The following is a 17822-nucleotide window of genomic DNA, read 5'->3' as shown; positions in this document are numbered from 1 at the left end:
AAAGACGCCTGCAGTGCGACCGACTCAGAGAGCACAGCAAACATAAGGCAATCACAACACTAGAGGAGATACGGCACCAAAACAGGAGGCTTCCGGGCTTCACGGATCTGAGTGCCGTGTGCCGTGAGGGAAGTGTGCCCTTATCTCTCATGTTTTAAAAATGTCCACTTGACACCTGCGCTTGGCGTGTGCTTCTCGCTGATTGACAGCTCCCCTGGAGGATGTCTCGACGATGATCAAACGCACACAAAAAGTCAATAAATTGACACGTGTCAAACCCGGCTTTAGTCTGCCTCCCCCTCTCTCGCTCTGCCCTCACCTTTGCTTCTCACTTTTTCTTTTTTTTCAGCAGTTCTTCATCACCCCAACTCTGATTCCCCTGAGTATTCATTATTTGTATTGCCTGCGATCTGATCTAGGGTTTTTCCCGTTGCATGGATGCTGCACGGCAGGCATGTCTAATCCGTTCGCCACAGAGAATTCAGCATTTTTATGTTGTAAGGAACATGAAGAAAAGTATCTGAGAGAAAGAATGTTCAGTGGTGTATTAAGCCATTCAGATTTTCTCCAAAAAAAAATCAGATCAGATGTTTTCAAGTTATAACAAAGGTTCCGCTTTGGCTGTGGATCACTCAGAGAGAGATTTACTGATGAACTTTTATTATTCACATACTGAGTGACACCCGCCTAGAATGATCCCTCAACTAGACACTGATTTTAAATGAAATTACCATTACTGAAGTCCCATGGTCACTGTGGCTTTTGGCCAAGGGATTTTAGGACGTATTGTACTGTGGATCTTTGAGAACTGTCGCTTGTGGCACTGAGGATTCGTAGGCTGGCTGTAATTAAATGCCCCCAGACTGGTTACAATTACCAAGAGTAAATGAGCCGGGCCAAAACTGAACTGAATTAAAGTATTCATTCTCAGACTCACCATTTTGCAAGGACACTACAATAACAACTAGTTAGATATAATACAGTCATGAATCAATAATCGCCTGGATTCAGCTGCCGTGCTTTGCTACCTGTAGCCGAGGGACATGCTTTGCACTGCATGGGGGCTCGTTGGGTGGATGCACAACACGGTGGAAGACTGTGTTAATGAGTTGCAGATCCCAAGTTGTGCTACGAAGTGCTACTTTATTGTTGTAACTCACCAGGTTTTAGACTCAGTAAGCATTGCGTTCGTTTAATTAGATGTTTACGTCATTAAACTCATCAAGGATTACTACAAACTGTGCTATTATTTCGTGAGATCATTTGAGCGCTCACCAAACTTCTATGGAAGGGATCCCCTGGTACTGTGAGGGTGTGGTAAGCCCTCTCGACCCACATGTGCCTTTGCTTGCTTGAATTCAAACCTCAGCAGGCCCCCTCTCAATATATTCTCCCCTACTCTTAGACCGCCTCAATTAGGAAGTACCACAGCTACTCCCCAGGCATCGCAGTTAATGAGAGAGTTCTCTTAATCTTAGCTTAAGTCCTACTTGCCTGCTTAAATAGGGGGTAGAAACAACAAAGAAAGGGGTATTTTTCAATTAGATTCTTTCAATAATTCAAAGGAAGCTTTGTCTCAGTAGTTGAACCTGTCTGGCTGGGGATCAAATCCCATCGGGATGTTCTCACTGCTGTCAGACTTCCCGGCAGATCCCTTCTGATTCTCACCAAGTAGATGTGGATGTTTGTGAATACAGCAAAATGAAGCATATCTCTGATCAGCAGCGCCGGTCTCCCATTTTTACACCATGGGCAATTTAATTGAATTACCAGGAGAGAGGCCAAAAACAAAAGGAATGCGATAATTAATGTCCCTGTCCTTGGCGCTGAATGAAGAACCAAACATCACTGTCCACTGTCCAAAAACCCTCACAGACCCCCCCTCTATGACCCCTACAGTCACGTGGTAAACGTGGCCCTCCACCTTATCCTCCAGCATCTGGACCCCCTAAGAACCAAGTTTGTGCACTTCAGCTCTGCCTTCAACACTATCATCTCATCTCTGCTGCAGGACAAACTCTCTCAGCTCTCTTATCAAAAGATCCCTGACTGACTCTGACATCCCTTTTTCCACCGGTCACTCCCTTCACACTCAACATGCACATACACTTGTCACTTTCACAGACGCTCACAACACACTGGTCCCCTAGTTTATAGCCTAGTTCATTGTCTCATTGTCTTACTGTCCAATGTTACGCACCAAGCGCCACATCAAAGTCCTTGAATGTCTAACATAATGAATATTCCTGATTCCCGATGTCCCAGATCAACATGCACGGCCACTGTCCACGCTGCTGATTTCAGGAGCTAGATTACAAATTGCTCACGGTGCATGGGGTTCGATACACGGATTCAGTCTGCACCAAGGTGTGTTTTAAACTCCTTTTTCACCCTAGCTAATCATACAAATTAGGATTATCCAGGATATCTCTGTACTCATACCAGTAGTGTTTCCGAAGCACGCGGAAGGGTCCGTTTTGAGAATAACCTTTCCCCTCGATTCTTCAGACAAATTCATCTATTCTGCCAATTATTGTGATGTAGCCACGGGTGCTGTCTGGAATGTCAATACTGCACTTTTACCTCATACCGTCCCCTTAACCGCATTCATCAAATATCTATATCACGGAGGACACGGCTGCCTTCCAAGGGTGTTGCCGACTACTCAAACCTTGTACCACCAGTGAATGAAACTTACGCAAGACTTCTTTATAGAAAGAAATATGTGTTTCTTTTAACTCGGTTCTCCTCCTGTGGGTTCTACGACGGTGTAATTTGCTGTTGTACTGACCCCTCTTCGAAACCTCAGTGGCTGGTGGTTTCTTTTTATTTGATCATTTTTACTTTCTTTGTGCGAAACCCTCTGGAAGCTCGTTCTTATCTCCATCCGTATTATTTTCTCACGCGTGCTCAGGCATTCTCATTGATGTATTATTCGCTGTTGCATTCATGCAAAATTAAACCGAGAGTACAACATTGTTTCTGAGAGTGCTTCTGTCTCATCGCTGCCACTACTTCCATAAAGAAAAAAAAAGAATCAGAGGGCTGTGAAAACCAGAAGAGTCATATGTATATGTAAATGATATAAATCTATTTGAATCCGAATCACTGACACAACATCCAATCGTGGATATTAAGCTCTGGTTGTTCTTTTTTACAGAACGCGTAAGAAGATTCCAATAATGTACAGTTTAAATACATGAAATAGAAGGTAAATGGTGTATAGAACAGCCCCTGAGCTGCCTAACTAGCTGCACAGCACAGTTCACAAGAAAACTGGGAGACTGGCCGCTACGCAGCATGCCTACATTAGTTTTGGTAGATTGGGTGCACAATGAAATGAGGATTAAAAACCTTGGAATTGAGCCCAGAAACCATTCAAACAGAGGACAACCTGCTTTTCTGCTGTCATACTAGATGGCTGGGGGGGAAATGCCTTCCAAGGAAAGCAGCTAATTTCACGAGACTGTTAAAAGCTGAAGAGATGAAACATGAGATATCGGATACCTGGAGGCTATGTAAACACAAGGAGCTCTGATTGAGATTTATCGTGTATAATTATGCATTGGTGGCATAGATCTCTGCAAGCTACAATGATGGACTCTTGGCCATTAGACCCCAGAAATCAAAGTTAATTTAGAGACAAATAGGTCAGTTTGTCTATATGCAGGAAAAGAGAACACAGCCTTTGTTTAAATATCATATATTTGTTTTCATAGAAACTGGCTGTCAATCGTCCATTGTGGAATGGTGACAAGAATCATTCAAAAATATTTATTCTTGAGAAAGCAGCAACAGCGCGGCAGTCATTCACTTAAAGACAAAAACAGAGAGAATACTCATGATTCACATGTAGCTGTCATTTCTCAGACCCAATGATTGCCAATCCATTAAAAGCTTTAGGCTCTAAACTGGGAACATAAATGTCACCACGTGTGGGAGGAGTTGCTGTATAAGGTCGTGTTCTGAAGACACCATTAAACTGTCCCAGTGATCCAGTGTGTGCGTATAGATAGCTTGACATTATACATATTGTAGAAAAATCCTAGGTGTCGTGCGCTGAGGCCTGAACGGCACTCAGCCTTTTATTGCAAGTTGCTATTTATGTTCAACGCGACTTGTTTAGAGCTTATTGATTTCTGCAGAATGATGAGGTTGTTTGACGGAAATAGACGTTTAATTAAATATTCATACACCAAAGATCCACTTTGGCCGGCTGCATATGTTCCTAATAGTTACAGATGAGAGCAAATGAAGAAATAATCACCACATTACATCATTAGACAATATCTATCTACAATTTCCAAGTAAACTTTCCCCGATTTCTCTTCAAATCTCTGAGTGATTCCGTGTACATACAATATCTGACAGTTTCACATTATTTTGATTCAAAACGGGCTTATTTTCACGGGCGCCTTTAAAGCTTCCCCTACCAAAGTCTCGACATAACCACCAACCGGTCCATCAAATTCCAAAGCCATAATTATCCTTCCTTTCCAGTGTGGTGCGAAAAATGAAAGCTACTGTCATCCATCAAAATCATCCATGAAATACCGAAGGAGGGCTGACTGTACATCACCATCATCAGAGAAAGAAAGGATACTGTGAGAGTATAACAAGGTATATTTATGCCTCAAATGCCTGACTGAAGAGCTCTAATCACCAGCTAGGGCACATATCTGCCAAGCCTCTCGGGACAAGGGCTCTCATCTTTTAGGGAAGAAAAAGCATGGTGTGAACAGATTGGCCATTAAATGTCACAGGTACCCCCCCCCCCCCCCCCCCCCGCCCTCCCCCCACAAAACCCCCCCGGGAGTTATGACACATAAGTGGAGTTGCTGGTGAAGTACTTCATTGGCACAGCGTGTCTTTTGCAACCCATTTTGGACTCCGTGGCTGTGACCGTATGAGTAGGCCTCACACCCGAGGTACACGTGCACAGGTTGGCGAACCAACGTGTTGAGTCCAAGATCAAGAACTATGTGTTGGGTACGCCGCGATGAGAATAAAGATCAATATACATTGAATTGTATTGAATTGATAAATAATACATTACGTTACCTTACATGCCATTTAGCTCATGCTTTTATCCAAAGCGACTTACATTGCATTATAACCCATGCTCTACATTTTGCCTGGGGAGCAATTGCAGGTTAGGTGTCCTACTCAGGGACACTTCGATATGGCACATGGGGCAACCGGGATTTGAACCACCAACCTAACGGCTCCCAGTGCGCCACGCCACTGCACAAATGCCCGCACAGTAACAGTTCAATTCCTCTAAACTACATCTGCAAACAATCACTTTGGGGAAAAAATAAAAGAAATAGCGTTGCGGTACAACCCCCCTGCCCCGCAGCTGATGCTTTCATAACTCATACATCCAAGTTGGACATGTATGATGTACACATTTGTTCGGAGCACAGCCAACTCCGACACGGAGGCTGTCAGGACGATCAAACCCTGGGAAGGAAAGCCAATATGATGTTGGACAGGATCTTGTCGGGGATCACACAGGTCGCCTCTCCCAAGCTGTGGGCGTTGAAGTGATGAAGGAGTGCTTCTAACGCAGCACAGATTCCACTCTCGGGTCACAGCGGAGAGCTGCTGGAGAAGATCTCATCACTGACGTGTAATTAGGTCTCAAACCACGTGAGCTTCAATGACATGAGGTGTATAACAAAGCCTCTTACTTAACTTCCATCTGAAGACCCGGCGTTACTGGGAACTGAAGACGTACATTTAAATAACCAGAGAAGAAAAATCACGCAATTCATTTGGAGTCGATGCTTTTGTTCATTCTTACACAGTTATATCCCGGAGAACCGAACATGGATCTGATTTGCCTCGGGGGAGTTTTCAATCACCAATCAAGACGAACATCTAATAAGCACTTGTCCTATCCACTTGTCACTGGCTTTTGACTCCCATTCGTTACTAATGGCTAATGGCACCAAGGAGCAGCTTCCTTTCATACGATTTCCTGCACGTTGTCAGAACTGACTATTTCTGAATGTCTAATCCAAGTGGAGGAGAGATTTAAAACGGGGGGAAAAAAAGACTAACATTGTAAATGAGTCACCGTGGCATTTATCGGCAGAGTTGCTTGTCTCACCTTCTCGCTAAATCAAATGCTTGCGTGTGGATTTTTTGGGGCTGACGTTTAAGGGGAACATGTTAAAAGCTTAATTGGCATGGAAGCATTGTAAAACACAAAAGACCAAAAGAGAGAGAGAGAGATATGGATAAAAAATACTGCCTCTGCGTCATCTCCAGACGCGTAAGAAGCTCTTAAGGCAAACACATCACTTGCGGAATAAAAAGAAATAAGGTCAAACAGGACTTTAAGATGTTAATGTTTACGCAGACAGATTTGCTGTTGGCTCACTCATCTTAGTAAACTGAAAAGCCAAATCCACCAAACTCTCTCTGCTGTGGGACACTCATAAATGCGGAGAATCACTTTTGCATGTACAGTATGTTATCACAGCTCTGATGCTTCCATAATAACACTATCAACAATATCAACTTTCTGCTACTTTTTATTGGACAGTTGAATTAGGACAAATCCTGATTTAAAGGCAGCGATAAAAGAGCATGTGATGGGTAAATAATGATAATAATAACAATATAATGATGAACGGATTATGATTTGTTGTAATGCCAGCTGGATTCCAGGCCCTAAGCCCCTCACCTGTGTCTATTTCAAAAGCTAGCATTAGATACTCAGAGTGCATAAATAAACATATACATTAAAAAAACTCCTGAGTCTTAGCTAGGAAAGTACAAAAAATAATAAAATGCTTTATTGAGATAAAGAAGGGAATCCTCGCTTTAAATTTGATAAAAATGCTACAAAATATTTTAGTTAAGATTTCTTTTTTTAAACATTATCGTTATAAATAACAACAAAAAAGTGGAAAACAAAATGATTAAGTCTAATTCATTCAATGTCTGCAAAAAAAACTTTAGAATTGCTTTTTAAAGCACTTTCCAGCTACGGCACAAAGACCTCATACAGAATGTCCAGAGGAATGAGTGTAGTGTTTGAAATCTATAATTAAACGTATGCCTCCCTTAAGATAAGGCTCTAACACTAGTGTCAGACTTTAGTCATATTGTGAGAGATTCCCGCATGAATCTCAAAGAAAAATCATTTTTCTTTAGTGAAAAGAAAAGTCTGCTTTCCATCGCGGATTCAGAACACAATTGACATGTTTTGTCTCTCTGCCCCGGAATCTCAGCCGACTTTCCGCAGGTCAGCCGTGTGTTTTGTTGATGGTCGTCGGAGGGGGGGGGGGGGGGGGGGGGGGGGGGGGGGAATAGAGTTTACAGATGGATGCCTATAGATTTAAAGTCCAACATTGTGCTGATTCCCCGTACAGCATCACCGGGTCGATGCATCGGGACCGGTTCTGCTAACTCTGCCGATAGCTCTATTGACTTCTGGTTTGCACTTGACCCATCTTTTTCTGTACATGACACATCTGCAAGACCTTTGCTGCATAATTAAAAAAAAGGTAAGGGGATACAAAGGGAATCAACAAATAGGTCCATTTGAGTGTAAGTATTAAGAAGGAAGGGTTATAATGTGTTCCCTCTCAGCCCCACAGAAAAATTTCCTTTTTCATTGGTGAGGTACAGACTGTTTTGTTGTTCTGAATCACGCCGGATGTTTTAATCATAACCTGCTTCTCAGTTGGCTTCAATGTGGATTTGGGACCTTGTTCCTGTCAGGAACGCAATATTTAAAAAAAAAGAGAAAAAGGGTTTGACAAGATAATACTTTAAATTGTGTCATAACCCTGCACCCTAATCTACTAGCTGATACAAACATGATTTACTACCGATGCATGAATGGCCACAAACCCCCATGTCTCATTTTGAATGCCGTCCGCACACTCTGAGCTGAAAATGCTTACGTGAAAACAAGCTTCAGATTGCTCCTGACCTTTCTGTAATTACCGGTAGAGTATTTCAGTCCCTCAAAACCTATGGCCTTTGAAGCTTTGGGAGAGAGCACCACTCTCAAAAAATGAGCATGCACATCTGGAGCTTTGCTCCACACCTCCAAAATAAATCTATGAAAACCTCAGTGGGGATTGCATAATCTAAGAGGGGAAAAGATTGTATTTGCTGTTTGATGAGACAATTTGATTGAAACCCGCTAAGTGGAGGGGTTTGGATTTGTTGTTTCTATCCTGGCTGCAAAGCCACTACATGAGCTCAGCGAATGTCTTAATCGTTTAGAGAAAGAAGAAAAATAAGCCTTTAAATACATGCAGACCCGAGGGAAGGTCGAGCAGATTTTCCGCCCCCACCCCCCCCCCCCCCCCCAAAAAAAAAACATGTTGGCTTAGCACGATAAATCCCAGGATGCTTTGAATATGTTTCTCTCTCACAGCGATGAATTAAACAGGTATGCAAAATATCCTCAAATGTGACGTACAGATACATCAAGCACGTCACTTGCCACATGCAGCCGGTGATTGCCGGTGATGGCTCTTTACAGATATCCGCGCAAGCGGAGAGCGGGAAATTACAAGTAATCTCGTTGCACAACATTGCCATCTGATTGAATGCCATTGATTGGCTCTAGTGTTGGTATGCCTCAACGGCGTCTGCACCAGGCAAACAATGACGAGAAGCGTTGAAAAGGCAATCACTGTTAAGCTATCTGAATTGTTGCATTCCTCAAGGCTGTATCATTATCTCAAAGATGGAGCACAACAGTCAGTACCGCCTGTCCATAAGATCAGGGTTGTCTTACTGAGGCCACAACTGACCTTAAATACACACCTTAAATCCAAACCATTTAAGCACTGGTTTCACAAAAATAGACTAGTTCACATTTCGACCTAATTCAACTATTGTATATATACACAAACACACACACAGGTATCTTCATTTTACATCAGATAACTGTGAGATTATTATATATTATTAATCTCAATCAGTAAGTAAACTCTAAAATAAGTGAAGAAAAAAGTATGCAAGCTTCCTCTTAACTAATAGTGCAATACATCAAAGCAGCATGAAATAATAATCCACAAGTAAAGCATACTTGTGCCTTAGTACAGCACTTTAAAAAGTACTTGAGTACATCCCACCACATATTGATCTTGTGCCTTTTTGGTATGTCTCATTTCATGGAGACCATGTAAATATCCGGTGTATGCTCTGTTTAACACAATAAAATGATGCTCCATGGTACAATATACACACAAAGCGGCCTGAAAAGAAAGCATCAAGAATAGAGACGGACAAGCCGGCGGGCAGACCGGTTGACAAGAAAAAGCCAACATCAGACGGATCAGATTGACAGGCGGGCAGGTGGCCAGGTGGGAAAAACAACAGGCAGTCAATGGACCATAATGGGAATGTTTTACAACAACAGGTAGGTGGTCCTAATGGCGTTTTTCTTACTCCAAGTGCCGCTGATGCATTGCTGGACTCTCCGGCCACCGAATTGGTCTCTGATTGCACTGTGCCGTTTCCTATCTGCACAAAAAAAAAGGCAGAGAGAGAGAGAGCGTATTTAACTTAGCATCCCATTTTCTGCTCTTAATTCCAACTGTGCACTGCAGAAGGAGGAGGAGGAGGAGGAGGCTCCTATGCCTCAGTTGTAATACTTCTTAAATAAAAGTATGCTACAAATACAAATACAAATTATGTTCAAACTACTTCCCCCCTCATGCCTGCCTTTTTATTGTAGATTTTATACTGGCCAAAAATAATAAGATACAAATTAAAAAAAAAAAACATCACGCACACTTGCGCATATAGGGCGCCACACTGACGCATCGTTTGTTGTATAGTCAACTGTTTTCTTTGCTGGAGTGAGCCATGCTTGCAGCGGATTTTTTTTTAACCGCATTCAACAGTGTTTCCGATGAAAAGGGTGAACGTCGGGACTGGAGTAGTGGAGGCTGTAGCATATGGAGGCGATGCGCTAAAGTAATCCCGTGTATCCTTTAAGAACGGCGGTGGGGGTGGTGGGGGGAGGGAGGGTTGAGATTCAAGGCACTGAACTGAGACATCACGACCCTAATGTGAAATCGCACCAGTGTTTGCGACGATGCCGACTTGGACACTTTTACCGTGGAGCTGCGGGCTTTAAGAGTGAAAACATCGCACAGTATAGAGTCTAGTTTGTTGCCTCGGACCTCGTATCACTCCCCTGGAAGAGAAATGTCCCGATTATTGAATCCTCCAAAGTGTGATTTAAACAACCACAAAAAATATCGCCCCTGTATGCGGAATTGATTTTTTGGACGCTCTCTCTTTTCGGCATTCCCTCAGTCAGCCGACGGATTTTTTTTTCTTTTTTCCTTTTCCCATTACAGCTCAGTAGAGGGTGTCAGATTATTCTTAGAGCACCGCACTAGGGTGAACACTGTCTGCGCTTTCCTCCTTTTGTGATTCCCAGATCGCCACAAAAAGGGAGGGAGGGAGGGTGGTGGTGGTGGTGGGGGGTGAAAACGAGCGAGGCAAGACGCCGAAGGATGTGAGCGGGGATGCGGGTGTTTTGCAGCGGTGGTATCGTCGATACAGCTCCAGCGCGGGGTGTGAATTCAGCACCGAGGGAGAGGGAACAGCTCCCGACGCCGCAACGCGCAGCGCGACCCGACGAGAAAAAGGCACGGATTTGTTCGTTTTTTCCAAGCCAAGGTCAGTCTTAAAACGAACTGAAAACTGCTAAAAAAAAGAAAGAAAGAAAAAAAAAGGAAAAGGAAGAACGAAAGATGTGCAGGACTCGACTGTCGCTCGCTGTTTCTTTTTCATCATAAACACGCGGAGGCTCCGAGGATTCGGTCGATGTGAAAGAGACGTTTATTTGGCCGTTTTCAAACTGGAAGTCTGGAAACAAGTGCAGGTTAGATGCAGCATGGACCGGTTATAAAAGCATGTCTTATCTTCCCCCCAAATGCCTATATCTCGCCCATTCGTTTTTTTTCCTTCTTCTTATTGATGTAGACTGAATTCACAGCTCGTATGACTTGAAACCGGGAATGAATTGTCCACGTTGAAAAATGCTGCTTTGGATTGTTCTGCTGAATGCGGCTCTTTGTGTTGCCAGTGGAAATGTTACAAGGGACATTTGTAAGGAGCAGATATGCTCCTGCAACGATGTAGAGGGAGATCTGCACATAGACTGCGAAAAAAAGAGCTTCACCACTCTGCAGCATCTGACTGGCCCGAGCTCACAGTTTTATCACCTGCTTCTGCACGGGAATTCTCTATCCAGGCTATTCCCAAACGAGTTCGCCAACTTCTACAATGCCGTGAGCCTGCATTTGGAAAACAATGGCTTGCACGACATTGTTCCCGGCGCCTTCCTGGGACTGCAGCTGGTGAAGAGGCTGCACATCAATAACAATAAGATACGATCGTTCAGGAAGAGTACGTTTCTTGGGTTAGACGACTTGGAATATCTCCAAGCTGATTTTAATCTATTGAGGGACATCGACCCCGCCGTTTTCAGGGACTTAAATAAACTTGAAGTGTTGATACTCAACGACAACCTCATCAGTGCGCTACCTATAAACGTGTTTCAACATGTGCCCATTACGCATCTCGACCTGCGGGGGAACCGAATCAAAACGGTGCCTTATGAGGGGGTCCTCGAACAAATACCGGGCATTGCGGAGGTTTTGTTGGAGGACAACCCGTGGGACTGTAACTGCGACCTGGTCTCTCTGAAGGAATGGCTGGAGAACATACCGCATAACGCGCTTATCGGCAGGGTGGTATGCGAGGCTCCCACCAGGCTGCAAGGGAGCGACCTGAACGAGACGTCGGAGGTGGATATGTGCCCTTCAGAGAGCGGCAGCGTGGACACCAGCCTGGTCGCCCCTCCCACCCAGGAGGAGACCGCCGAGGCCGCGGCCCGTGACCCGCGCCCGACGCCTCACAAGCCCAGCAGAGACAACAGCGGGCCGCCGACGCCCGGCAGCCACGGACCCAAAAACCGCTCCAAATCTCGTGAGAACTGGCAGAAGACGAGGCCCACTCCGGTGCTGACAGGTGCGAACGGGGAATACGTGCTACTGCACAACGTGACGTGCCCCCAGCCGTGCAACTGCAAGCTGGTCGGCTCCAGACAGGGACTGGGGGTCAACTGCGAGGGCAAAAAGATCGAGAGCTTGTCCAACCTCAAACCCAAGCCCCTGGCTGCGCACGAATTGAACATGAGAGATAACAACATACACGCAGTGAAAAAGAACCAGCTGCTTGGCTACTCCAGCCTCAACCTGCTGGATCTGGGTGGGAACAACATCAAGATGATTGACAACAGCACTTTCCAAAATCAGAGCGAGCTGAGGTGGCTGTATATGGATAAGAACTATCTGGATACGCTGATAGCAGAGATGTTCGTGGGCCTCGTGAATCTGGAATACCTCAGTTTGGAATACAACGACATCCAGCTCATAGTGGCGGGTGCATTCGGCCCAATGCCGAACCTGAGGGTTCTGTTCCTCAACAACAACCTGCTGAAATCGTTGCCCGTGGATGCTTTCCTTGGGATTTCTCTGTCCAAAATTAGTCTGCATAATAATTATTTCCCCCATCTCCCCGTGGTCGGAGTGCTAGACCAGCTCACGTCAATCATACAGATCGATTTGCACGGGAACCCGTGGGATTGCTCGTGCAACATCGTGCCCTTCAAGCAGTGGACGGAGAAACTCGGGGCCGATGTGATCGTGAGCGATCTCAAGTGCGAGTCGCCCGAAGAGTTTTGGAAACGAGATTTCCGCCACGTCCGGAACGACCTGATGTGCCCCAAACTCTACGACAAGGTGTCCCCCACCCCGCTGTCCAAAAACAGCACTTTCACCCTGGACTCGGGGACGCGCTCGAACTCTTACTTGGAGCCGAACCGGGTCTCGATCTCGGTGCTCGTCCCTGGGCTGCTGCTGGTGTTTGTCACGTCCGCTTTTACGGTTGTGGGGATGCTTGTGTTCATCTTGCGGAACCGAAAGCGATCGAAGCGGAGGGAGGGCAACTCGTCCGCCTCGGAGATCAACTCCTTACAGACAGTGTGCGACTCGTCTTACTGGCACAGCGGGTCTTACCACGCGGACGGGGGCGCGCACCGGGGCTTCGACTGCAGCACGCACCTGTCCACGACGAACGACGCGTAAAGGGGACCCGGCGGCGGCCTTGTACAAATACACCCGGACCAGACTGGATTACAAACAGTCCCACAGACACAGACGCACATCAATGACTGAAAACGGCCAGAAATCACCCGCTTCTGTTCGTCCTAGGCGAACACAGACTTGTTTATGTCTTGTTTTCTCCAGTTGAACCAAGTAAGTCAGTTTGCTTCTGCACAGGGCCAACTCTGTAATATATGTATATGCCAAGCCCCCCCCCCCCCGGTTTAAAACCCCTCCTTGCTCCTTCCTCCCTCCTCCCAGTTCTGCTATTTGCCGCAATCGGACTACGGATCTGTGCGATCCAGAAAATAGGGAGAAAAAAGGAGCGTGGGAGAGGGCGTGCGTGTGTGTGTGAGAAAGAGAGAGAGACCGAAGACCCAGGGAATGGTGCACGAACGCATGAATGTAAATGTAAATACTCGGACCGATGTATCATAATCTGCATGATGATATTTCGCATGGTTTCAACACACACACGACGGCGAGGAACCATAACCACCTTAACCAACAAAGAAACAAACTCGACCCTTTCATGTTATATCAATATGACGACAATATATAGATATTAAGAATTATATATGACTATTACAAAGTGCCATTTCTCTATTTTTTGTGAACCTGCGGTTAGGATTTGTATTTGTTGTTTTAAACTTGTTTGGACAAAAAAGAAGAAAAAAATCAACAAGGAATCAATGATGACTATCAGAAAGAAGTGATGGACGTGAAGCTGTCGGTGCATGTTATTTTCTGTTTGTTATCATTTGATTGTCGATAAATATTGGGGTTATTTATACCGTACTATGTGCAGATTAAATCCATGTCTGCGCAGTCATCATCTCCTTTATGAATGTAAACTGTGTTATTTTATGGTGTGCCAATTGTTGACTTTCAGATATTCAGACATGCAGATGAGCATGACCAATTAACGTCACTCTGATGCTCATGCTGCAAAGTTAATGTAGCTAAAATAACAGTTCTGTGGTTTTGTGTGTCAATGAATATAGCCTGCTTTGGGTGAGAGGATGACAAAAAGAACAAAAAAGTCATTTAAATGGGGGGTTTCTACCATCATATTTTTTCAACAAACTGAGCAAAGAATTGAGCTATGTAGGTATAATTCGATCTATGTAAACAGCGCAGGTAGACTGATTTAGAATAGAATGCTTTTTTTAATGTCAGAAAAAGAAGTATTCCTTAACATAAAAAAGCTTATGATTCACCTTCATCCTATTGTGAGCTTTTGTAAAGCCATCTAATCTTGTCCAAATAAGAGAACTGAAACTCACTGTATTTACTACAAAATGTGCTTGAAACCGGCTGTTTTGGGACTGAGGGAGGAGGAAAGGGGGGTGGGAAGGGTCCTTGCTTTCTATCAAACTGGGGCCATGATAGAACTCAGCATGTGGCCTGGTCAATAGAGACACAGGAGTGGCTCTTCTTCACTGAGGGGATGAAAAAAAAAAAGGCACACACAACCTTTGCACACAAACGCAGAAGGAAGTTAACAAGGCAAGAGGCCTTTTCAATTCAGCATTTTGAACTGGAAATACCCCTCTTTTCAGGGGGATTGCATGGTTTTAGTGGGCTTGTGAAAACAATGCCATGACTGAATACCTGTTTTGCAGAGCCTAGCTGTGGGGTCTGCTGCTTAGCCTATGCTGCTTAAAGTGTGGATTCGGAAGAGAACAAAAACACAACAACTAAAACAATTCATTGGGTACCAGTATTCAACAAATTCTCAATTATTTATAACTTCTCTGGCTAAAACAGATGCAGGAAATGTGCAATTTCTTTTTTCTTCACTTATTTGTATTTGTAATGTACCATTCCACTGCTGGTGGCATCTTTTGACTCTGCCAATTGATTTCCTCTATGATGTCTAGCTTAGACAAGATTTCAAAATTTGGCAACAATCCCCCAAAAGCCATGGCCATGAAGATATTGTGCAGGGTCGATGGCTTACAATCCCCCTCCCAACTCCCTCTGAGCCTCCCCTTTCCTCCACCAGCTAGCGGGCCAGCAGTGTCTCCCCAAGTATACAGACTGGCGCTGTCCATGGTGCTGCATCACTTCCCCTGCTTCCTTTGTCTGCCTGCCCCGCACGTGTGTGTTTGTGTGAGGACAAATGAAAAGACAGAGAGACAGAGAGAGGGAGAGACAGCGAGAGAGAGAGAGCAGCTGCGTGACAATTTGCATGCATGTGTATTCACCCTTACTTCTCCCGCTGTCCCCCCCTCCCTCTTCCCATTACCACCATGTAACCATGCGCAGCTTGACCTTGGGGACTAACATCTCAGCAGATCTTTGACAAACACCATCATCATCGTCGTCCCCTCCCTGCGTTTCTGTCCAGTCGCCTTGCTCCCCCCTCAACTCCCCTCTGCTCCGCTGTCAAATCACAACGTGTGTCGTTGGGGGCTTTTGGGGTAACTATGTGTCTCTTCTGTGGAGTATTACTGTGCCACAGACCACTGATGATTTGTCATAATTTTCAAACAATGTGTTTCAAAGTTACATTTATATGCTTTGCGATATTTGACCTGCTTCTATTTTGTTAAATAAAGTGTGGTTGAGGTTGAGTAAAACAACAGTGTTTGCCTTTAGGAATTCTCATTGGATTTGACTCAGTCGGCGTTATGACACATGTGACAGTTTGGATTCATCATCTGTTCATATCACGTTCCATACTGAAGGCTTTATACCTATATTTTGTTCAACTACACGGTCTCATGTCATCCTTCTTCACTGTGGAAAACATTTTGAAATAAGGTTGAATTCATGTTCTCTCCTTACAATGAACTATAATGGAAATTTTTACATAGTATTGCATAATCACATCTTCAGACACTATTATTTTTAGACCAAGCTATCATGACTCTTAGATGCTAGTCCAGAGTACCCTGGAGAGAAAATGACACATTTACACTGCATTGCTGGCTGTATTATCATGAAAGGCCCGACACTCCAACATCAATGGGGAGTTCTAATTTCCTTTTTGGAGTATGTAAACTGCAAACCCAAGATGGCTGGTGTCTCGGGATCCAAAATGTTTCACAATGACACGGGCCAGTGAATAAAAAAATAAAAATGTTATGAATGTCTGAATGGGCAGAATATGAATGCATTGCCATACTGCTATGGATTTAATACTACTCATGTAATAGGACATACTTTAAATTAAATGGTAGACAAAATGGCATAAATTGTGCAGCGGAGCAGCGTGCTTTCCGTTGTATCAAAATGTCCCATCTCCCACAATTGACTCCATTTCGAGCTGGGTTTCTGCCGGGCGCTCCTGTGCTGTAGTTCCGAGTGACTCGGTGTCTAACAGTAGGACCCATTCATTAATGCGATGCATAATAGCTGTTAGAGCCACAGCGGAGAGGAGCAGCCTCTTTTGCACGCTGGGCACACAGCATTCCAACACCGCTGTGGCCCAGCAGGCCATCCGTGGTTTGTGTGATAGTGCCCTGGAGGAGCTGGCAGTTGATGCAACACTTCCAGCGGGGATAACATCATCTGCACACCTCGTACACTTAGCTTTGGTTTACGTCTCAATGGTCGTGCTTTGGTATAACCCAGAGGATATGGGAAATTGTTTTTTATTTTTCAGTATTTGGAAGCTGGGGCGTGTTCTTTGCTTCAGGGGTACTCCTCTGCAAAAGAAGAAAAAGACAAATAAAAAAGATGATCCAGTTGCTGGTCTGGCTGGCTAGTCAACAGTCGGAATTGCCATTAGCGCTTAGACACCCAGTACTTACCATGTGTCTTGTTTTTGTGCTACCTCAGGCACATCTGCATTGTGTTTTTTGTTACTGCATTTGACTTCATTTTTTTGTTAACGTTGTTGCTTTGAGGTTCTAACTTTGAGAACTATTCCAGTCTCTTAAAAATGAATTTCCCCTAGCACCAAAACTGCACTGTGAAGAACATTTTAAGAGCCGCATATTTTGTGTCTAACGTTTGCTTTTGAAATATCACAACAAAAGCTTGAAATGCCACCGCAGATGTTTGCATATAGAGTGGGGACGGTGCTGCATGGGTAAAAAAAACAATGGACACGGCTGTTCATGTTCCATGTGAACAAGGTCATTTTATTGCCAGAACATAACCAGGTACTTGTTGCATCTTGTTTCAGTTTTGCAGTGATTTTATATTCCATCATGTTTTCTTCTTGCTGATCAGTAAAATACAAGTAAGGCTTTCTGTTATTTTTACTATTGTGTAATGTTGACCGCGTGTTTTAAATCATTTAAAACCGCAACCATAGTCCTGGCGAAAATAATTCCCCCCCCCTAAATGTAATAAAAAATGCAATTAAGCCATATGGGAACACATGGTTATCGGGCTCCAATACCATGCATTGAGGTAGCAATGGAAACGTATCACATTGCGAATGACACAATCTGTCATTCAGCACATTCATATATTGCTTGTTATGTCTCACATACCGCTAAGAGCTACAAATGGATGGTGCATGGTGATTGGAAAATCAATCCCAAACACCAGTCTTTCCATTTAATTAGCGCTAAAGCGTCGGTGGCTAGCTCTTACCGGACTCCCTGGGGTCGGATCCGGTGTGTGCGCTCATGTTCAGGTTTTGTAGAAATCCCTAAAAGCTTTGCTGCATTGGCATTGGCCTTTGATGTTCGCTCTGAT

At 44.3% G+C, this 17822-nt stretch overlaps 1 protein-coding gene across 1 annotated transcript; it reads left to right on the top strand.

Moving 5' to 3' along the window:
* The first annotated feature begins 9996 nt into the window (after positions 1-9996).
* LOC119215267 (SLIT and NTRK-like protein 1) lies at positions 9997-15753 on the top strand. The gene has a single exon (XM_037467286.2). The coding sequence runs from the start codon at positions 11034-11036 to the stop codon at positions 13143-13145; it is 2112 nt and encodes a 703-aa protein (XP_037323183.2). The 5' UTR covers positions 9997-11033; the 3' UTR covers positions 13146-15753.
* The last annotated feature ends 2069 nt before the right edge of the window (positions 15754-17822 follow it).

Source organism: Pungitius pungitius, chromosome 3 (assembly GCF_949316345.1).
Source record: "Pungitius pungitius chromosome 3, fPunPun2.1, whole genome shotgun sequence".
Taxonomy (NCBI): domain Eukaryota; kingdom Metazoa; phylum Chordata; class Actinopteri; order Perciformes; family Gasterosteidae; genus Pungitius; species Pungitius pungitius.
Note: the sequence above shows the minus strand (reverse complement) of the source record. Positions and strands in the feature narration are given on the sequence as shown.

What these genes read in the sequence shown, in the direction of transcription:
- LOC119215267 (XM_037467286.2), top strand. Translation starts at nt 11,034, where the DNA reads ATGCTGCTTTGGATTGTTCTGCTGAATGCGGCTCTTTGTGTTGCCAGT.